This window comes from Macrobrachium rosenbergii, chromosome 30 (assembly GCF_040412425.1).
Source record: "Macrobrachium rosenbergii isolate ZJJX-2024 chromosome 30, ASM4041242v1, whole genome shotgun sequence".
In the NCBI taxonomy this organism is placed as follows: domain Eukaryota; kingdom Metazoa; phylum Arthropoda; class Malacostraca; order Decapoda; family Palaemonidae; genus Macrobrachium; species Macrobrachium rosenbergii.
The window spans coordinates 18,669,581-18,693,972 of record NC_089770.1 but is presented as its reverse complement, the minus strand read 5'-3'; the positions used below and the strand labels follow the sequence as shown (position 1 = coordinate 18,693,972).

Sequence of the window (24,392 nt, the reverse complement as noted above, 5' to 3'; positions counted from 1 at the left end):
CGAACTGGTATCGCTGCCGATGTGTCGTTTATAGTGTTATTCGATTTTTATTGTTACCTTTGCAATTCCTTCATTAACGCAAACATCGTTGGTATTAATATTGTTAGTTTTTTATCGTCATCATCATCATCATCATCATCGCGTGAATGAATGTATATAATATATATATGTATTATATATTCATTACTGTTACCTGTGGTCTTAAAAATGTATGATTAAGCTTTACAGTTTGACACAGGAACAGATGAGAAGACGCCTTAACACACTTTATATATAATATATATATATTTATATATAATATATATATATATATATATATATATATATATATATATATATATATATATATATATATATATATATACATACATACATACATACATACATACATACATACACATTACAGTATATGTTTTTCAAGAAATGAGAATCAGTGGAAGCAACAGCATCCAAGAGACCCATGATTTTTTTTTTTTTTTTTCAATTTATTAAATTTTCTCAATGCTGCTCCAAGATCATGAGTCCTTACTAGCATAAAGCAGCACAATCTCCATCAGCAACAACATCAAGAACAACAGCTACCACAACCACAGCATTTCTAGGACCTAAGTGTCATTGATTCTCTCCACCTGCAGTAACTGGTTCCGTCTACTTTTCGAAGCGTGAGTGAGACCACTCCTTCCCACATGCACTCAGGGCAATCAATCATTCATGGATTGCACTCTTCAGTCAGTGTCTTTCCCCCTCTCACCCTTTCTGCCATTCTTTAGAACTCTCTATCTATCTATCTATCTCTTTTTCCCATGATTTACCGTCTTCTGTAGCTGCTTCTTTTGGAATTTTCCTTCCGCATTATTTTTTTCGTTTCTAACTGGCTTAATCTAGGTAAGGACAACAGCAGGTTGCAAGTTCTAAAGGCCCCTATAATAAGAATTTCGGACTTTCGTAATCTCCACCTGGCAGGCCTTCTGTAGGTGGATAATCTTCAAGTCATGGCTTATGTTGCCGGTCCTTCATGCAACAATCTTGTTGCACTCCAAGACAGACAGAGAGAGAGAGAGAGAATGGGTAAAACCCTACGTGGCAACTTTTGGCGCGGTCGAGATACCATCGTTTGATTTCTGGCACATCTCTTGTGTCATCGCTTACTGGTGTTCTCTTCGTTGCTCGTTGTGTACTGCAGGAAGAGTGAGTTTTCTTCCCATGAATTCCGTCCTTGGAGATCAGATAGTACTCTGTGGAACCCTCACAAGGACGAGTTATTCACATACTCACACACATACACAAACATATAATAGCAGTCCCCGGCCTATGTTGGCGGTGTGGACCAAAGTTTCAGGTTATGACAGAAATAGCGTATTGATCGTCCTGCTGGTGACTCATGCTCTCTCTCTCTCTCTCTCTCTCTCTCTCTCTCTCTCTCTCTCTCTCTCTCATACATATATACATTATATATAAATATATATAAATACACATATGTATATACATACATACACACACACACGCATTTATGCATTCATACTTGAATTTTCAAGTATTTAATATCTCTCTCTCTCTCTCTCTCTCTCTCTCTCTCTCTCTTTATATATATATATATATATATATATATATATATATATATATATATATATATATGATATACATATATATACATACACACACACTTAAGCTTTCATACTTGAATTTCCAAGTATTTTAATCTCTCTCTCTCTCTCTCTCTCTCTCTCTCTCTCTCTCTCTCTCTCTCTCTCTCTCTCTCTCTCTCTCTCAGTATTCGTTTCATCACCTTTGAGTGCTAATTTGGTCTTGTATAGAAAAAACCAATGTAGAGTTATCTTCAGTCAACTCGTTGTAGGTCATAACTAACGTTGTTATTGTTGTTGTTGCTGTTGTTTTGCTGTTGACCTTGCCGTGTCCCCTGGAGGTCAACCGCTGATACTGTTTCTCCATCGTGGTTTCAATCCAAGGAACGACCTTTAATTCTTATCTGTATTTGTCAGAAACGAGGAATGGATTTTGAGTCAATTTTCATTCATTGAGACGAAAACAAGAGAATACAAGAGAGCCAAACGAGGATAATTAAGTGAAGGTGGAGGAGAAAGAGGACAAATAATTTTTCCCCTCATTGTTGTGTGTTTTGGAATTTTTTTTTTATTTTAGAAATCAAAATCCACTTCTTTGTGCCAATCATTTTTCCAGTATGTCTATTTGTCTATTTGTATGTTTGTGTGTTTGTCCTGTGTGTCGATGGTGGTGAATGTTGTGTCCTGCTTTCCCTTAAAATCCCCGCCCGCCTATGTGTAAGCTTCCCCCCCATTCTACGAGCCCCCTAGCCCCCATCTATTCCCTATTTCCTTATCTCATCTTGTTCTTCTTCCTTCTCTCCTTCCCCGTTTGATAAACAGAAAGGCAAGAAGGGAAAAGGGAGAGGAGGTGGAGGAGGAGGAGGGGGAGGAGGAGGAGAGGTATTTTTTTTACATGATATATATATATTGCAATCTTGCGGCTTATGACTTACCAATAAATAAAAAACCGTAATATGACCGTGTGCTCGAACACTAGGATGGCTAGGCTTCTGTAACCTTGGTTTTAAATCAAAGTCATTCTAAGTAATTCTGTCATTCTGTGATACATAAATACACTGTGCAGCTACATATGATTATTAATGTGTATATTGTATAATTTTAGATAAGTACTGCCGGCTCTACTCTGGTGTTTAGCAAATTATTTATGAAAGCCGATTTTGTCCGCAATAAGGGACTAGTTGACGTATCCACCTACGCCATCCTAGTGGAGGATTCTCCCGTCCAAAAATAACAGAGAGAAGAAAAGGGGAGACGCTGGAGGAACAGTGAAAAGGAAGGACCTCTGTTCTAGATTCGCTCTCGAAAAAGACTTCTTCCGAGGCTTTGCATGTCGTCCTTTGTTTGCAGATTGTTGCCTTATAGAAAGAAGCCCGAGTGATGACCCCTGTTTTTATGAAGTTGTCCTCACAAAATCGCAGATCCGAGACTTCATTTTGATAAGCACCTATATCCCGAGTCCGTGTTGAAACACTTATTTTAATAGACACAGCCGAAAAATATTCGTAAAGTAAAAATAATTCCATGGCTCTACCCAGAATGCAGTGTTCTATGGCTGTGTTCTAAGTCCTTGTGTCTTGAGGGCTGTTCCCCCAGCGTCTCCTGGCCCCCAGTTTCACCCCCACCCCCCTTTCAACACTCACAATGAATACACTTCCCTTAGAAGATAGCGCAAGCCACGGTTGATTTAATAGAAACTCATTTTTACTGAGAACTATCACACACCCGTAGAGCAGAGAACGCCTCCTATATGATATTTTTTCTAACTCTCCTCACCCCATAACCACTTGGTCACCTTGTTTCAAATTTTGACTCCTCATCACGTCTTCACCGATCTGCTTGTCCATAAAGATTCAGGATTTCCTGTTCATGATTCTTGTACATATCCTTGATTATGTATATACAAGCACACGCTGGCTCACAGATATACATACAATTGCCTACATACTTATGATTAAACAAACGCATAGGTCTCCACACTCGTGTGACTCGTATTTAATCTCATGCACGATTACATAATCAGCTGTAAAATACAAATAAGAAAAAAAGTTTGCAAAGATTTTTGTCACTACAGCATACATTTGTCGGTATCATGTTACAAAATTTTTAGATTTTCATGAAAGTGAAGGAATTTTGTATTCTCTTTTGTGCAGTGTTTTCCAGTTTTAAAAGTTGGATTTTTTTTCTGCAAAGATTGAATCTCTTATCTATGTCAAAATTTAAGAATCAATTCTTGTGACGACTTTTGATAGTTAAGTTTAAACACGAGATTTTCCTGACTCGTGTATTGCGCTAAAGTTTTAGAAAACAGACAGTTAATAGTTTTGAACCCTTCACTGGTGATTTGGATATTCACTCCAAAGTTTTTGTCTATTGGCAAAATTAAGGTTTACTAATGCGCATGAGCAAATATTCACACAGCACAGTATAAAAGCATCTTTTTTCATTCTGAAATATTGTCTTTGTTTTTTGTATTTGTGAGTGTTCAGGTGAATGACGTTTGTTGTTTGTGAATAAAGTTTGAGGTTTTTTGCATTTTTAATCACTTTGACTGATTTATAGATATTTGAGAATGAAATTAAGGGGCTGTGCTTTATTGCGGAATCCAAAAACGAAAACGGAGGCCAATAGAATACTATCCACCAATTATCAGAAAGTTTTGTAACTCGTCTTCCTAGAATATCCGTTTGTTTATTATCGATTCAAGAACCTGTTGATCCTAAGTAGTGAACATTTGATTTAGAACTGCAAATAATTAAATCCAGGTTATTAATGACGTGCCGTTGCTCCTATGAAATACAAATGATTTTTGCAGATACACGTATATTGAATACATTAAGGATATTATTGACGATTTGGTTTTTATATTGAGAAAACAAATTGGTTTTGAAAATGCGTATGAAGTAAAGGATACGTATTTGAATTTTTATACTCAAAATTTAAACCCAAACAAAACGCGGTTATCAGCACAGCATTGAGAATTAATCTGCTATTTTCATTCAGACACAGATAAAACGTGGCAATTTTTATTACACTGAACAAGTGCAATAATGTGTTGAAAAGCGAATAGGAAAACAACCTAAGAAATATTTTGTCGGCGAAGTCTTCAGTTCTTAAGAAGAGACTTCCTATTTTAGTATATTTCTATATGTGTCAAATGCAGAGCAGGTAGGATTGAAACTGCTGTGGCAGTGTTATTGAGCAATCTCAAATCAAATTTGGAATTTCAAGAAGTAGTTATGTTGCTGAACTTACCATAGGCAGGTATGTGCTTGAAAAAATAAACTGATTGATGCAGCTCGTCGAGAGATAAATTACAAAGGTAATCACAAGGTGATTCTGACTAATGAGGACATAGGAAAAAGTAGTTTTCAAGAACCACGTTTATTTTTCACTCATAACAAAGCCAAATCATTTCATGGATCTGTTGGTCTAACGTCTTCGTTTGTCGGTTCATTTTATTCACACACACACACACACACCAAAACGATCGTGATACACATAATATATTCTCATCTTAAATGTTTCTTGTTTGATAAATCGAGCATGCCCATTTTTTTTCTAAAACTGGACACGCCATCTCATTCGAAAATGTTTCATCACATCTTCTATGCTTCCTTCATCGCAGGTCAAGCTGAGTAAACGACGCTGATTTGTATACTTACATACATACATACATACATGCATACATACATAACATGCATAAATAAATTTTAGATATTTCATACTACACAACTTTGGGTAAATTAACGCCTGGTAATTCAATATGCAATTAACTTTTACACTTAACAAACATCTGAACATGCAAATGACCAAAATCAGGAGAGGGTCGATTACTCCAGTTTAACCAAAATCACTTCCCTCTTCCCCAAAACCACGCCACCCGTCCAAACAGCCCATTCACGCCCATCCACGCCCATACTTCCACGCCCTCCTTCATCAGTCGGAGGCGTGTTTCAGTGACTGGTTGCATTTTACTCCTACACTTACACACAAGGAAAAAAATTGAGACATTACCCAAGACCTCCTTGACAGGCTTATGGTAAGTCTTGGCGTTGCTTTGGTGCAAATACACACACTAACACACACACACACATACACATGTGTACTGAAAAACAAAAAAAGTTTTCTGGAAGAAATTGCCATTTTCGTGAAAACTGGTCTCTTGCTCGAGTGATTCTCTCACTCGTTTGTTTGTGATTCGCTTTAGTATGTAAATAATATCCACGTCATTCGTAAAACATTCAAAAGAGATCATATCATGATGACGTGCCCCAGGTCTTGGCATGACCTGGGCATTACACTTCACGAGGATGGGTTTCTTTGACACGATTTGTGGCTGCGCTGCCCGTGGTAGTGAGTAGACGAAATGCGAAGATACAAAAGGACACATCTCGACACACACACACATACACCCTCAAGTCATTCATACTATAGTTGTTTTATCTGGAGGTACATGGAAACTATGTGACCTCGGTTGCCAGTCTCCGTAGATTTTCATCATCAAAGATAAATGTTTCTGTTTCTGGGACGTCTGTCTGCTTGAGCCTGCCGCCCCACCACCACTCGGGGGGACACGTCCCTCAAAAGACATATATCTTTGAAACTGATCTTTAGACAGAAATTAGAATTAAGTGAAAGTCTTGGATGAAAATTGAGACCGTCATGTATTAGACATGATCAAGCATATAATCAACCCGGGCATATTTTTAGAAACAAATAGTTAGGTTAGACTTTTTGTTCATATTTATTTTTTTTTTTTGCGACTACCTCCCCGGGCTAGTTGTCATTTAGCGCAAAATAGTAGGTAGTTCTCTTAGAGATAATAGTCAACCACTGTACAGAAATAGTGGAGCTCTGGTGCTGCATATATATTTTAGAGTAGATGTTAGGAGCATTTCGGAGTGATGGTAGTGAAAATGAATAGTTTGCATATATATATATATATATATATATATATATATATATATATATATATATATATATATATATATATATATGTTAGATAAGTATTTAGATCCAGAAAATATTGGTAAATAATAGACTGCTCTTAGAATTTATTGAGTGTGATAAAAATTCCAGCATTTCTGTGTAGATTCTGACGCCAGTTCATCACTGGAATTATCAGGTATTCTTGAAAATAGTATGGCATTTTTGTTTGTATTTACATTTGATATCTTTTTAAATTAAAATCTAAATAAGACAGACTACACTTTAATGTATTAAGTACACCGTAGCAGAGTTATGTTCTCAGAGATTTGAACTCATTATTATTATTTTTTATTATTATTATTATTATTATTATTATTATTATTATTATTATTATTATTATTATTATTATTATTAAATGTTCAAAACTAAGCGAATGGTTAAACAATAGCTCTTTCAAGTATAAGAATCTGGTGTGAATGTGTAGATGTGTGTGCTTGTCTGAGAGAGAGAGAATAGGTTTTACTAGACATCAAATAGCTGAAACCGGAAGCATACAGGATGATCATTTTGCAAACAGGAAGGATAAGGATTCGCAATAATTAAAAGATAATTAATTTAAAAGCTATAGTTAAAGAGGGTTTAGTAGCAGCAAGCACGGGGCAGTATCTTCGAGTGTATCAAAAAAAGTAGCCAATGATGTGGGAACTTCCCGCTACAGTACGGTTAAAAGTGTCATCTACAGAAATGAAGAACATAAAGAAAACGGGATCCAGAGCACCATCGTCAGTGGAGATGGGACTTCCTGAAGGAACCAGAAACAACAAATAATGAAAAAAGTGACATCCTCCGCTGTACTAAAATCGTCCACAGTATAGGTAGCATCGTCACTTGCAAGAAAAGCAGCAGAAACAGTAGCAAAATACAAAAGGTAGACGAGGGCATTGCGTTTTCCAGCTCAGAGATCCCCAACGCCCTCGTGTGTCATCTTTTATATATCCTGTTCAGATAAGTAGCCACGACTGTGGGACTACACTTACCCATAAACAGGACTTTAATCAGTCTCTTTGAGAGAGAGAAATCTTTTATGATTTATGTGATCGTTGGTTTTTGCTATGAAAGTTCATTTTACATATATTGAGCATATATTGTTGTTTACCCCAATTAAATTTAAAATTGCCTAAAATATTAGTAACTGGACAGTCAACCAGATTCATTAAGCCAATAGGTTATTGAGAGAGAGAGAGAGAGCGTTGTTCTGAGAAAGAGTGATAGGTATTGTGGTAGCCTTTGCAAAAGTCTGTTATGTAATTTTGAAGAAGTGGCGATGAAATAACTATTTTCTTGTAAGTAATAGCTGATCAGTTGGAACGCCTTTGGTGATTATAAGAAACTGAAGGATGTATGTAATTATTATTAAGAATGAGATGCATAAGATAGAATGGTCTTGCTTTAGTATTTTCCTGTTTATTACTGTTTTATTTCTTCCAGTTTCAAATCTCTGAGAAAACGAAAGGTATTGTCATAGTTTTCAATAGTTTTTGATAATGAAAGTGCAAAGATAAATACAATTTGATTAATGCTCATTTTAAAGTGCTAGGATGAGTTAGGATTTGTTTCAGTGTTAATAGAATTTTCTCTGAGTTTAAATATCTATATTTAATAATCACTTATAAAGTTGTTATAACTTATTTAAAGATAATTAATTTAGGTGTAATGACTTTTAAAGTATATTTATAAAATGTCTCGTGTAGATCAGGGATGAATAGGTACAGAGGGCCATTTTAGATTGACTCTTTATAAAAATTAAAAGTGCTTATGAATTAGGAGATTCATTCATAGGAATCAGCTGGGTAGAGGCCTAGGCTTAATAACTAGGAGATAGGTACAGTCCTAGGCCGTAAAAGAATTTAGATAGCACAGAAAAAAAAATATAGCACAAATAAAGCGGAGATGAACTGAGGTTATCTCAGCCTGAGATCAGCAGAACTAATCTCTGGCTCTGGCCATCTTCTTCTTCCTCACTCCACATAACAGCCTGTCTATGATGACGACGACGATGAGGGACCGCAAGCGGACCCCAACCTGGAGCAGGGCCTTCCGCTCCCCAATCGCCTTCAAAGCCAGTTCCCCGAAGATCTGGTCGGTACCCCCCTCGAGGACATCGACCCGTTCTATCACAACCAAAAGGTAAGCCGAAGTTATCTTTTCTTCTTCGTTGTCTTCTGTTTTTACCTTGCGTGTTTTAAGACTTTTGGAGCCATGTTGAAGACATTTTCTGAATCCGTGTTGAAGAGATTATCTGGAGCCATGTCGAGTAGATTTACTGGAGCAATATATTTAAAATGTTTTCTGGAGCTGTGTTGAAGAGATTATTAGGTATCAGGGGCCATGTTGAAGATATTTTTTGGAACCGTGTTGGAGATTACTTGGGGTCCTGTTGATTATTTGAAGAGATTTTCTGGAGATATATCGAAAAGGTTTTCCGGAGCCATGTTGAACAGATGATCTGGAGCTATGTTGAAGAGCGTTTGTGGAACCAAGTTGGGGATTATCTGGAGTCGTGTTGAAGACTTTCTGGAGCTTTTTGAGATTTATTGTAGGTATTTGAAGAGATTTTCTGGAACCATATTGAAAAGCTTTTGGAACTATGTTGAAGAGATTATCTGGAGTTACACTGAAGAGAGTTTATGGAACCATGTTTGAGATCATCTAGGGTCGTGTTGATGGCATTTTGTGGAGCCTTGTTGACGAGAACTGTTTTGTTGTACTTGACGTCCGCGGGAGGGAGGGAGGGAAGTAATTCAATACCAGTGCTTTAAGGACCTAATGGGCTCCTGTTGATGAGGGAACGAGCGTAGAGAAAGCGGTTAATGATAGGGGGAAACGTGCTATTTTATTATCAGAGGCTTAGGACTTTCCTCAGACCTTTTGGACGAGGGAGGCGTTGTTTTATTCTTTTGGGAGTGAGGGATAGAGTCCTAATTTACTGCCAAAGGTGTTTGGATTTTCTGGAACCCTGTTGATGAATGAAAAATGGATTTATTTTAGTTAAAGCTGCAGTGTTGTCGGGGGAGCTGCTCACTTCGCTGCTGGAGGCCGATGAATCTCGGGGGCCTCGATACTCTGGGATGGGTTCAGTTAGGGTTGTTGTTTTAAGGGAGGGGACTTTTTTTGGAACCACGTTGATGGGAGAAACTGACTAAATGACAAGTCTTTTATAAAATTACGTTTTGTAACTTAAAATTTTTGTTAGAGATTGTCATTCTTGCTGGGATTTGCAAGGCTGAAAATGACCCTAGTCTGTTTTCTTTACGGCTAATGCGTGTATTATGATTAATTTTCTCAAAGCTTTGTAGTCTGTGTGCTTTATTTTTGATGTTGTAGACTGTTTAAAATTAACTTTCAAGACAGAAATATCACTGTCGATGTTTTCTTTAATATCATAGATGTGTTGACATATCAGGAAGGGAATTTTTTTTCGCTCCCTTTCATTCGATTTTTTTTTCTCATCCCTAACAAACACCGTGGTCCAGTGGTTAAAACTCGCCTCACAAGCGAGCAGGGCCGGGTTCAACTCCTGACAGAAGGAGGCCGATACAGGCTGTAAACTTGTGCTTTCGTTGATCTAAGGAGGGATTCATGTCCTTGGAAATGAGCTGTGGTGGGTTACAGTCTAGATGGAGAACGGGTATTTATTATTAATTCTAAACAACCTCAGTCACGCATAGGCATTATTTACATACTTTGTACAACTCCCATACAAGAGCCTCTTCTCCAGCCCTGAGCTCACCTCCCTCCCCCACCCCCTCTCCCGGCCAACTAACTCCCCCACTCTTCAAACAATAAGCGATGGAAACACACAATGGAGATGCTCTTTTTCCGTGTAAAGGGCTCCTTTAAGAAACACACACCATTATGACCACGGTGGTCCTTCCTGCAGACAAGAGAGCCTCACTGACTCCCCCCACCCCCACTCCTCGCCCGTTCAAGTGACAGCGGTGGAGGGAATGAGTTGTTGACACCTGATCGTTCCGATAGACGGCGTCTGGAGGACCAGCAGCGGCTCTCGAGGGTGTGAGACAAGTGGAAGTGGTCGGGGAAGCGGAGGAGGAGGAGAAGGAGGCGATGGTGGAGATGGAGGTGGAGGTGGGGTTGGAGGTGGAGGTGCTGATTCAAGTGAGGAGTTTTTTTATATATCTGTGTTTATTCCGTCTTCAAACGACGCTCAGATGTGACTGTTGAAGAAGCTTAAGTTGGAGGGATAGCCAATCAGCAAGGCAGGCAAAGGGGCGCGACAAAAGGAAGAACAAATAAACATTTATTTGCTCGCGTTTGCTTATTTCTTGTTCAGTGTCTTTGGAGAGTATTAAGAAGAGTCACCAGGGCTCCTGGCGGCGTTGATTACGGGAGTGTTTTGTTAGTTTGCGCAAACAAAACTGCTAAAATGTTTTTCATGTGTTTCGCCGTGCAACAAGAAACCAGTATTATACAACCGCAATGCTAAAAGATGTAGACTTAAAGCAATAACAGAAACATTCTTTTGTGTTAGGTCCAAGTCAAGAGGGCTACACCAGGCATCTTATTCACTTCAACATCTTACCTTCACTTACTCCTGACATTGTGCAAGGAACCGAGCTGGCATAAAGCCCCCTTATTCTGTATCAGCCTTCACCCTGCTGGTTATTTTTGAGAAGGGGAAAATGGCCACTTATCGCCATCTTGAAATGTTCTGGAGAAAATTTCCCGTGCGACTTTTTGTTGCTACCCACTGCCAAATTCTAGAACTATCTTCTTGCTTATGCTTTCCCAACTCAGATTTTAAACCTTACGTCCTTCAAGAGACTGGTGTATTGAAATGTTCTTGTACCAGTCTGACATCTTGATCTAATGTGAGAAGTGTCATTGGGTGTGCAGAGTGATTGATTCTGTCTCTAATATTTTCTCCACTCAGGGATCTCTGAGAACATTTTGTTTCAGTTAGCCATCTGGGGAAGATTTGTCGCTGACGGCCTTCTTGTAATATATTTTGTCACAACTGTCCGGGATAAAATAATATTTTGTCACCTCTGTCGGGCTTGGAAGGTTATGTAGTATTCGAAGAATTTCAGTTTTATACCTCGATAACCATCACTGAGTTTTCTGTCCTAACGATTTCGGACTGCGGTCTGCCATCTTGAATTCTTATATAGGAAGCCATCTTAGTTACTCGAATGCATCTTTATTGGCTTCCCAGTAGAGGGAAGTGGCCATGGCTGGCGTTGATGTCATCACCCAACTTGAATATTCCCTTATCATTTCCCATTTGTATTAAACCTGTTATTTGAAATTTGTGCGGTTGCGGAACGCTATAATAGACGATAATGAAAATACTGGTAATTATTTACTGATAGCAATAATGGTTACTTTCAGCGTCATGAGTTTTGTATAACGACAGTAATAACGCTTTCAGTTATGATGATGATCAAGATGATGACAACAATAGTAACGATTAAACAATGGTGTTGCATTATATGACAAAGCATTGTTTGTCAATATCCTGTTGTTAGACATCATCAGTATCGATTGGTCAAGTTTAGTCTGAAGAGCTTAATTCTCTCTCTCTCTCTCTCTTTCTCTCTCTCTCCCTTTGTCATTTTATAGGCCTAATCCTTTCGAGGGCCTTTGGAGAGAGAGAGCATTCTCTCTTGACCTGCCGTAAATTGGTATGGTTGTGATTTAAATCTTTATTCTTTGCGGCCCTCATTTAATTCTTTAATCTTTGAGATTTTTTCATTTCTGAGTAATGATACCTGCAGTTTATTGTGGCTTTGTGTGTTACGTAACGGTTATGGTGAAGTAATGTTTTTTTTAACTCCTTTTATGTAATTTCTGTGTTGGTATTTTTCTCAAGACATTTCCTCGTGCGTTGGATATTTTCTTTGAGTACCTTTTACATTTATATGTTGCCTTCTCTCTTTCTGCTGTGTGATTCTTCTTATTTCTCTCTCTCTCTCTCTCTCTCTCTCTCTCTCTCTCTCTCTCTCTCTCTCTCTCTCTCTCTCTCTCTCTCAGTGATGACGGTATGGGTAGTCTTTGAAACTGTTTTATTCTAATCTATGGATACAGTTAGAATCTCAGAGCGTTCTCTCTGATCGTCAGTAAAACGAGATCGGCTGGCGAGAAAGATATAATGAGAGAGAGAGAGAGAGAAGAGGGGGGCGACGATCCAAAATGATGGAGTATGAGAAATGAGTAATAAAAATAGAAGTCAATTTAGAGAGAGAGAGAGTTGGAGGGAAAGATGGAGAGAGAAAAAGCTGCATTCTGAGAGACACACTTAATGGACCCGTCATTATTCTGGTCAGTGGGCAGAAGAGATTGCCATTGTGATAGCGGACACGTATCTGCCAGCCCGGTTTAACTCTCTCTCTCTCTCTCTCTCTCTCTCTCTCTCTCTCTCTCTCTCTCTCTCTCTCTCTCTCCACTTTTAATGGGGCAGCGTAATGCCCATTAGGCTGTTATGTCCCAGTTATGTTCCGTGGAGATGAGGAACTCGAGTATTGCTTGGTTTTGTGGTTATCAAAATCCATTTCGCGCCGATGTTTCTCATTCACTCTTGGCTTTGGTTTTTTCAAGATTCCTATCTGTTCTTCTGGGGTTATGTCCTGTCATTTTTCCTGAAGCCCAGTCATTTTTTTCTGGTCCCTGCAGTAAGTGTAATATGTATGAAATGGGGTTATGAAGCTTGTTTCACCATTCAGAAGAAACGGGTTCGAATCTCAACCGAACTGGATTAATTTGGGTAGGGTCCTTTGAAGCCCACTGAGCGTCAGGTGACCCAACCAGTGAATTATATACGTGGTTGATAGTCGGATGTGGTTGCCCACAACAGGTTGCTATAAACCTGATAATAAAAGACCAGCGAGGAACGGAAAATATAGCCTTGACCCTTTCAAGTAACCATAGGTGTAGAAATTATATCATCAGCCTCCCAGTACCTTTGTCCATTAGAGAGAACTGGTAGAGTTTGTTCTCAATCCATATCACAGTCCCCCTCCTGTGACCTGGCCTCTGGAGTTCATCCGTGCCCCTTTTTTTTCATCCTGGATATTACCCACCACAGTTGACCAGCTTCAGGTATTTAGTTAACTGGTTGAGGTATCCCGAGGCACATTGGTGCACGTCGTTTTTTTTTTTTTTTTAATCGAGGTTGTCTACCACCCTTCCTTGCCCAGGACTCGAACGTTGGTCCTCTTTCTTTTTAGGTGAGAATGCTACCAGTCACCTTGAAGTCATATATATGTGTGTGTGTGTGTGTGTGTGTATGTGTATATATATATATATATATATATATATATATATATATATATATATATATATATATATATATATATATATATATATATAACCAGCAGACTCACCGCAGAGAACTCCTGCTCTTCAGTGATGGAAGGACGTCGCTGCTGTTTAGGAATTAGGAAAAGAGGGTTTTGGATGAGGTTTAGAAGGAGTGGAAAGATAAGGGGTTTAGTTGCTTAGGAGTTTTTCCCTTTGTGAAATATTTTCCTCTTATCAATTTTAGTTTTATTTTATTTGCATTTACAGCTTCTTTTCACGGGGATGCGTTCGTTTTGAAATTGAAACATTGTTTATGAAATCTCTCTCTCTCTCTCTCTCTCTCTCTCTCTCTCTCTCTCTCTCTCTCTCTCTCTCTCTCTCTCTCTCTTTTAGATTACTTCCAAGTTGATTTGTGTAGTCCTTCAAGTTCCATCTAATCGGCTTTAATACACACACATACATTATATATATATATATATATATATATATATATATATATATATATATATATATATATATACATATACTGTATATATATATATATATCTCAATTTTCATTGTTCTTTCATCCTGGGTTTCGTTTATCCTTATAACCTCAGTCTAGCTCATGTTTGTCTTCTGGTTTTCCTGCAACATCTTTCGTGTCCATTGACAAGCTTCTTCATTTCCTTGTAACTCTCCTCCATCAGTACTGTATCCTCTGTAAACATCAGCCGTTCCACACTTCATTCACCACCCATTTTCTTTTCTTACAACTTTGATCATAGCCTGCTGCCCTTGTGTTAGACCCACTCCCGCACCAAACTAGTCACTCTCCGTCTATACACTTCTCTTCCATTAAAAAAAAGGTATCATTTTGCCATTCTTAACGTAAATATCTCATACCTTGCGGTCCTAGCACCGTCCACATTGCCTCTATAATCCTTACTGTGATGAACTTTTTCTGTGTCCGTATGTCATGCGTATACGAACTTTTTTTTTCGCTCTTTACTGTGGACATAACGTTTCATGATCAGCACTTGACCCACACATCCTCTCCCTTTATCTAAACGCATACTACCCTTCTCCTACCAGTGCTACTTACATCCTGTCAGGTTTTTATGGTGTCACAGGAAAACTACTGTGGTGTCATTGAGGCGTTTGGGTTGTCAACGAGAGTTCAGTTCGTAATATATACGTGTGATTTAATGTGTAAGCACAGATGATTTGTTAGGTAGATGGATAGAAAAGATCATTGATTATTAAGACTTTGTAATATAATAGCAAGAGAAAGATAACTTAAATGAAAAATAACTGCACCAAGAGAGAGAGAGAGAGAGAGAGAGAGAGAGAGAGATTCGTCAGAAGTAGGTCAGTGTTATGGAGGAATATTGTATTGGGTCCAGCATTATATTTCCTCGCCCTGTCTGTGTTTTAAATTCATTTCCCCCTTGACTACTACCTCCCACCCCACCCCCACCCCCCTACACAGACCCTCTCCACTCCCCTTCCAGGTACTACGAGGAAGAAAAAGATTGTTGTTAGCGGAGGGTTGTAATTTAGGAATATGCCGGTTTCGTCTTCGGCTCTTTTAGGTTTTTCCCGCTGCTCTGTAGAGATTTTGTGTGAGGATATTCGGACGGTCTCTCTCTCTCTCTCTCTCTCTCTCTCTCTCTCTCTCTCTCTCTCTCTCTCTCTCTCTCTCTCTTGTTATAGATTTCTTTGGAATCATTGTGTGTGGGTTTGTGTAGACTTAATAGCTGGATTTTTATTCGAACATATACAGACGGATTTAGGCATCTCTCTCTCTCTCTCTCTCTCTCTCTCTCTCTGTGATATTGTTATTCCGAATTGAGCCTGAAAATCTTCTTCCTGGTATATACTCGGCCGACAATTGGCCCACCATTGATCTCATCGATCCGCCGGAGGACACGCCATGGTTTTGGGGAAGTTCCCGCTACTCCGCAGGGGACTGCCAGGAATTGATTTTGTTTTCTTCCGCTCTCGTAACGACGTCCTTGCGGATCCTTACGTCGAGAGGCCTGACTGACGGGTAGGAGCGCAGTCATGGCCTTTCTCAATGCAAGATCTTCCTTTTTTTTTTTTTTTTTTTTTTTTTTTTTTGTCATATACGTTGAATGGTTTTTCAGTGATGTTTTCTTGAAAGGCATTTTTTCGGTGCCCATTTCAGCAGGATTTCTGATATCGTTCTTTTATTGACAGTCTTTTTTAATATTTTTAATATTGATATTATTAATAATAATAATGATAATCGGAAAAATGTGTACATTTTTTAATGAATTAGAAGCATATTAACTTATAAAGTCAAGAATACAAAATATAACGAGACGGTTAGGAAAATAAATTGTTAATCGCATATCCTGTTCTTTATTATAGACCAGTTGTGATATTATCATACATGAATGCCATGTGCATTTATAAAGTTCCATGAGGAGTGATTGTGTACGCACATATAAACGCATGTATGTTGCCTGAATTTTGCATATTTACATTACATATGCATGTGTATGTATGTATGTATGGTTGTATGTATATGCATATATAAAATGTGCGTATAACTGATAGACATACATACATAAATACATGCATAGCAAATATTTTAGTGTTTCCATTACTCAATTCTTTTGCTCAAAATATTTGTTGGGAACGAGGGATTTCCATTAGAGCACGAATAGAGTGAGTCAGATGCCTTCTGAATTTGTATTGAGAGAGAGAGAGAGAGAGAGAGAGAGAGAGAGAGTCAGATTCTAAATTGGGGTTTGACTTTCTGTGTCTCCTCCATTATTCACGAAAGACTTATTCCTGTCCCCGTCGAAAAAGCTGTCCTCTTCTCTAGATCTACTTAGGTAAGTTGACCTACTTAAAACGGCCCTGGTTCTTTTACCTTTTGTGTCGGAGAAAGAATACTTATAAATCGGGTTTCCCAAAATTCTAGTGATTATAATCCGGGTTTCCCAAAAGCCTAGTGATTGTGATCCGGGTTTCCCAACATTTAGTGACTATATTTCGGGTTTCCCAAAAACCTAGTGATTATATTTCGGGTTTTCCAAAAACCTAGTGATTATAATTCGGGTTTCCGAAAACTCTAGTGATTATAATCTGGGTTTCCCAAAAGCCTAGTGATTATAATACCTATAATGCCGGTTTCCCAAAAGTCTAGTGATTATAATCTGTGTTCCCAAAAGTTGTGATTATAATCCGGGTTTGCCAAAAGCCTAGTGATTATAATCCGGGTTTCCCAAAAGTCTAGTGATTATAATCCGGGTTTCCCAAAAACCTAGTGATTATATTTCAGGCTTCCAGGGAAAGTCATGCCAACATGTTGGGTTTCCCCAAAAACAAGTTGTATAATTTGGTTTTCCCAAGAAAGAATGGCTTACTCATAATTCGGATTGCCCAAGAAAAAATTCTTATAATTCAGGTTTCCCAAGAAAGAAAAGTCTGCTTATAATCCGGATTTCCTAAGAATAATGCTAATAACTCTGATTACCCAAGAAAGGGGTCCATAATATCAATTTCCTGATAGGGCACAAAAAAGAACTAATGATAATTTCGAATTCTATAGAGTAAAGAAAAAACAGTTTTAATTCCATTTCCAACAGAGAATGCAGTTGTTACCTCATAGAAAGTGCCTGACATTCCGATTTCTCAAGTGATACTTGCAGTTCTATTTGGTTTTCCTAAAAAGATATATTTGCATTTCATTTTTATAGATAAAGAGCTTTTACTGTACGAATTACCCAAGTAAAAATTCGGTTTAACCAAGAAAGAATGTTTTGGAATCAGTTTACCCAAGAAAGAATGTTTAGGAATCGGTTTACCCAAGAAAGAATGTTTTGGAATCGGTTTACCCAAGAAAGAATGTTTAGGAATTGGTTTATCCAAGAATGTTTTTGAATCGGTTTACCCAAGAAAGATTGTTTAGGAATCGGTTTACCCAACAAAGAATGTTTTGGAGTCGGTTTACCCAAGAAAGAATGTTTAGGAATTGGTTAACATAAGAGAGAATGTTTAGGAATCGGTTTACCCAAGAATGTTTAGGAATCGGTTTAACCAAGAAGAATTTTTAGGAATCGGTTTACCCAACAAAGAATGTTTTGGAATCGGTTTACCCAAGAATGAATGTTTAGGAATCGATTTAACCAAGAAAGAATTTTTAGGAATTGGTTTACTCAAGAAAGAATGTTTTGGGATCGGTTTACCAAGAAAGAATGTTTTGGAATCGGTTTAACCAAGAAAGAATGTTTAGGAATCGGTTTTCCCAAGAAAGAATGTTTTGGAATCGGTTTACCAAGAAAGAATGTTTCGGAATCGGTTTACCCAAGAAAGAATGTTTTGGAATCGGTTTACCAAGAAAGAATGTTTCGGAATCGGTTTACCCAAGAAAGAATGTTTAGGGATTGGTTTGCACAAGAAAGAATGTTTTGGAATCGGTTTACCCAAGAAATATGGTTTAGGAATCGGTTTAACCAAGAAAGAATGTTGTGGAATTGGTTTATCCAAGAAGGATTGTTTAGGAATCGTTTACCAAAGAATGAATGTTTAGGAATCGGTTTACCCAATAAAGAATGTTTAGGAATAGGTTTAACCAAGAAAGTATGTTTGTGAATCGGTTTACCCAAGAAAGAATCCGCAAAGTTTGGTTTTCCCAAGGCAGAACGCCTACTGTTTAGGTTACACGACTTGGAATTTCAGGTTTGCAAGAAACTAATTATATTTCGGGTTACGTAATGAAAACAGTTATTTTGATTCAGAGGAAATAGATATGTATTTGAGTTACCAAAAAATACTTATGCAGGCTCCAGCCCCCTTCCTTCAGGCGAAAAAATATTCCTGGGTTTCTACGAAAAAAAAAAATAAATAAATAAATGCTTGGGTTCTCAAAGAAAAAATACGTACGTGCGTTCCCAGGAGAATAATATTTATTATTCGGCTTACACAAGAAAACCAAGACACACAATCAGGTTCCCAAAGAAAGCTTTAACTTCTTCACTTATAGTTCATCATATCTAAAATCGAAGTCGGCGTTGCTGGTCGGGAACAGCGTGGGTATCGGCGAAAAGTTCAAATTCGTTGGTATTTGAACTTATATTTTTACCCTTCGTCTTCTTGTCCTTTTTTTATTGTGCTCTTCCTTTCACTTCAATTGCGCACTTACCATTTATTCGTCTGTTTTAGTGATTCCCTTAGGTTTATCCAAGAATGTACGTGACGTCCCAAAGCAGAATCAGAACAGAAAGATGAAATCCTGAATCGGTATCAAGATCCGGATTCATCTGAAAATCCTATTGATTCTTCCTTTTCCTTGACCATAGAAAAATCTGTTGACATCCGTAGATAAGTTTTTAATTATATTGTCTACAACCAGCTAAACAAACCGTAGGACGCTGGGAAATGCATAACTTTCGTCCAACACTGTCTTCGTGATATAGCGATTTGTTTATAGTCTGGATTTTAAAATGACATAGTAAAGTCTTAAGTTATTGAGGGGTAAACGTTAGTTGCATTATTAATAATAAACGTTATTTTAGGTAAACGTTAGTTGCATTAATAATAATAATAATAATAATACGGTGTATATAGGTGAATTTTTTATCCTAGGCATAATTGATTGTAAAAAACATTCAAGTGTCTGTTTGTATACCTGCCACATGTAGTGCAAAACGTGTTCAAGTGCTTGTGTAAAATAACACACTGTACCTGAGTGGATAAGTAAAAGGATATAACATATCCGAATGTGCTTGTAAAATTACACAAGGCATTTTAGCTTACATGTTTTGAATGTCCTTGTGAAATTGCAGTGTATTGATTTTAACTCTAATGGCACAATGTATTAAAGCGCGCGTGTAAAAGAACACGTAATGTCTTTGAGGTATGCTTGTAAAATTAGAAAATACATCGTCGTAGTTGTAAAAAGTCAGGGTAGCGTACTGTACGTGTAAAACTGATGATTCGAATGCACGTGTGTAACATGGCATGGTCTGTCAGTGTACTTGTAAAATGACACAGCTTGGTGCCATCTCTCTTGAATGTCAAACGACGCACAAAACCGGTTCGAATGTACTTTTGAAACTACACAGACACACACACGTAGACACACGCAGCATTTGATTGTACGTGTTAAAAAAAATCATGCATGTGTGTGCGTGTGTGTCCGTATGTCCGTACGTGCGTACTTGCCAGCGACTTGACCTTCCCGCCTATTGATCGTTTGCCGCTGAAACTGCGTGGGGATGGGGCGGGTGGTGGTGATGGTTGTGGGAGGGAGTGGCTTGGGGCCGGGGGTCTGGTGGATTGGTGGGGGAAGGAGGAGGGGGGGAGGAGGCCACCACAGTTGGATCCATGGGACCCTCTCGACTTGTGTTCTGTGTGGGCCAGAGTTGGGGTTGGGGAAACGCCCCCCCCCCCTCTTCCCTTCCCCTCTTCCTTCTTTACTTAAGAAGCTCCCCCATCTACCCTAGTTTGGGGAGGGGGGTCACATCGCTCCTTAATCATATATTGTAGAGAGAGACAATGTTTAAGGATGGGTGTTTACCGTTTCTTAAACTGAATTGACTGCTTCTGTTTTGATGTGCCTGTCTATCAGATGGTCTAACTTCCTTATTGTTACCTCGGTAGGGCTCTGCAAGTCTCTCTCTCTCTCTCTCTCTCTCTCTCTCTCTCTCTCTCTCTCTCTCTCTCTCTCTCTCTCTCTCTGGTGCAGTCATCTTTGACATCTTACGTATACTAGAATTGTTTGTGGATGTGATTATATATATATATATATATATATATATTATATATACATATATATATATATATAAATACATAAATACATACATTATATATATATATATATATATATATATATATATATATATATATATATATATATATATATATATATATATATAGGGGCACTGTGATGTAGTAATGAGGGTAGGTCGCTCACTTCAGTAGCGAGAGTTCCCGGACTAAAATCCAGACCCATTTTATAACTGTAGGCACTTAACAGCTAGCCAACTATAGCGGAAAGCTTTAGTGTGCATGTTATATATAGGGAGTGCATAGGATACACAGTATGAAAATGTTTACATTATTATACAATTTATGCTATGACTGTGCATATGGGATGTATATATGCCAATCCGTAGATTAAGGATGTGGGTGAGAGAAAGTAGCCAGCCCCATTTCAGAGCAATGCTAACTCGCTAATGTTGTCCAGTGAGCTAAGAAGATTTAGAAGCCTCCACTGTTGGTGTCTTGCAGTGTTGAGAAAACTGCCGTAAACTCGTAACACTGCATAGTTTAGGAACTACAAACCCTCTTTTAGTAACCCCGTGAAATGGTAAGGACTACAGCCCCACGCCGCGCTGACAACCTTGTAGCTTCTATGGGATTAGCAACCTTCGCTTGATATATCGGTGACATGATAAGATTTGCAGTCCCCTTTTTAACACTTTATGCAAATGACTTACAACCCTCTGTTGATGAAACAGGTATAGACAGAGCACTACAGACTTTTTTGTGATGAAACAGTGATATATTAATGGTTCAAGAACCTCTGATGTAACCGACTGTAGACAAATAACCCAGTGATATACAAAGACATTGGTAAGCACTGTCGATTGTCTTGTGGTAGGCAAAAGGTAAGAACCCCATTGCAGTACTACAGAATAGGAACTTGGTTGTTAATTATCATATGCAGAGAATTATGAAAATTCTGTGGATAACCCTGCTGTATTCAAAGGATTTGGAACTTCTTGTTAGTAACTCAGTGGTAAACAAAGAATAGAGAGCCCTGTGTCCATACCCAGTTATGTGCAAGCGATTGTTATACTCATTAAAAACCTGATGTCATGCAAAGTATTAGCAACCCTCTGTTAAAATCCAAGTGATACTGAAAGCATTCATAACTGTCTTGTGTTATCTAACAATCTGTAAAAGGCATGAAAGCCTTTTTGATAATTCGGTGACTTTCAGTAGATTACGAATACCTTGAAGATAGCACTGACTTATAAATTATGGAGACATTTCTATTTTAACCCAGTGGTATGCAGTGGACAACCCTTTGATGAAAATAATAACATGGAAATGGTCAGGAAATTGCGTTGGTAACCAAATTACTGGGAGTTATTTGACATGACTCAGTGGTATATAAAGAAATATGAACCACTTTTGTATTGGCCAGTGATGTAAAAGGATTTAAGAATCTTGTATTAACCCAGTGATATATAAAAGATCAGGAACTTGTATTGCCGTCCAGGAGTATGGAAAGGATAAGTAACCCTTTATTTTAACTCACAACCGCGTGCTATAGATTTGGGGCCCTCTGATGATAAATCCGTGATATAATTATAACTGGGAACCCTCTGTTATAGCCTAGCTGTATGCAAAGGACTTGCAGTCATGCGTTATAACCTACTGAAATGGAGAAAATTGGGAGCCTTCTGTTTGATTAACTTTCGATATTAAAAGGACCAGGAACCTTCTGTTGTAACCCATGTTTATGCAAAGAACTTAGAACACTTAGTTGGTAGCCTCAGTGATCTGCAAAGGAGTAGGAACTCTGAGCCGTCTGGATGGATCGGTAACATGCAAAGGATTGATAATCCTCTGGTGATAAGCTTGAAATATGAAATGCAGTAGGAACTGGCTTATGAAAACCAAGTTATAAGCAAAAAACGATAATAAGGAATGGGAACTCTCTGTATATAGCATACTGAAGGCAAAGGAATTGGAACCTGAGTTCAAAATCCTGTGACATGTAGAGAATTAGGAATCTACTGTTGAACACCCATAGATATAGAGAATGTTAGAGAGTCTATGTTGATAACTGTGACGTGAAAATATAATGGAACCTCTCTTGGTGAGTCAGTGTTACACCAAAAATTAAGAACCCAGTGGCTTGCAGTTTACAAGGGGCCTTCGGTGTTTAAGGAAATGCAGACACCTAGGAACGATTTGGTGATATACAGAGGATTAAGAACCATATTATGATACCACAGCATATGCAAAAGATCAAGAAACCTGTGTTGGTAACCCGCTGACCGAGTGTAAAAGTTATTCCAGGACTTCATGTTGATAACATGTAGTATGCAAAGCACTTGGAAACCTCTCTTTGTGATCCATTAACAGGGAAGGTGTTGATAATGGTATTTGCAGAGCTAGAAAATCTATGTTGATAGCCTATCGATATGCAGAGTGCAACATCTCTCTGGTTAAAACCCAGAAATAGGTAAGAGCTTGAAACCCTCTGCTGACGACAGTGTAGTATGTCAAAAAATGGTACCTATCTTCATAACCTAATGATATGAACAATACTGAAAAGCTCTTGGTGTAACTGTTATAAAATGATTTAAGAACCCTTTGTTGATAAGCCAGAAATACAAAATTGCTTTGAATTCTTAAAAAACAAAGAGTAGGACTCCTGTTATGAAACTCATTCATACAGTGAAGACAGGAATACTCAGTTTATAAACCAGCTGTATGCAAAAGACTTCGGACCCCTTATATTGAGAGCGCAGTTACATGCAAAGAACTGGACACACATTGTTGATAACTGAGTATTATGAAAAGGCCTGGAACTGTTGAGAAGCCCAGTGATATGCAAAAGAGTACAACCTCTTTGTTGATAACCAGAGGTATGCATAAGACTGTGAACGCTTGGTTATTTAAATTATGTACCACGTTAATTACACATTAGTAACGTGTAATTAGCACAGGAATAGGAACCCCCAATTGATTTAACACCGACGAGCAACTAATTAAAAAATGTATATTGACTACCCAGTGCTATGTAAAGTATTGGTAAACTTCTTTTTGTTAACCCAGTGATAAAGGTATAGAAAACCTTAGTTTACCAACCGATTGAAATTCAAAGGACTTGGGACCCTTGATGATAACACCAGTGATGTACCGTTGATAAGCCTGCGATATACAAAGTGACTTTGAACTCAATCATGATAATCCAGTGACATACAAAGAATTAGGTTCCTCTATTGTTAACTCAGCAATATGCAAAGAATATTGGGGACTGTTGATCATTTAACTATATGCAAAAGAAAGCTGATTATTACTATGACAGTTATTATTATTTTATTATTATTATTATTATTATTATTATTATTATTATTATTATTATTATTATTACACATACATTTTTACATACAGTACTTATGTTTGTTTTTTATAAAGTTACATTGTTGTACAAGCTTGCACCATGTGTTTTGTGTGTGTGTATGTATGTAGTGTACACGCGCAAGATTATGAAAACATTTAAGCTTGAGTATATTATATGTGTGAGCCAAAAATTCATTCCCGTGAAACGTATTCTCATGTGTTCCTTATTTCTATCATATTCACGGTGAATGGGCAATTCGGGTGAAATGTTAACAAACGACTCGCTGCGGGGTGGGGAATTTGGGTATGTTAAGAGAGAGCCTGCCTTGGAAAACTTCATGTACGGAGTACTTCTTATATGACTTACGTTGGGGTGAATTGCTAACGCACTGACCTCTCATTTGAAAGACCGGGTTCTGGTCCTGATCTGAGTCATATATATATATATATATATATATA

General features: G+C 38.0%; 1 protein-coding gene across 1 annotated transcript in view; it reads left to right on the top strand.

Moving 5' to 3' along the window:
• LOC136855108 (sodium channel protein para-like) overlaps positions 1 to 24,392 on the top strand; it is a 189,692-nt gene that overhangs the window by 43,897 nt on the left and 121,403 nt on the right. Inside the window, 1 exon segment of the mRNA XM_067131940.1 lies at positions 8,550 to 8,702. Within this exon segment, the coding sequence (XP_066988041.1) occupies positions 8,550 to 8,702 (153 nt within the window).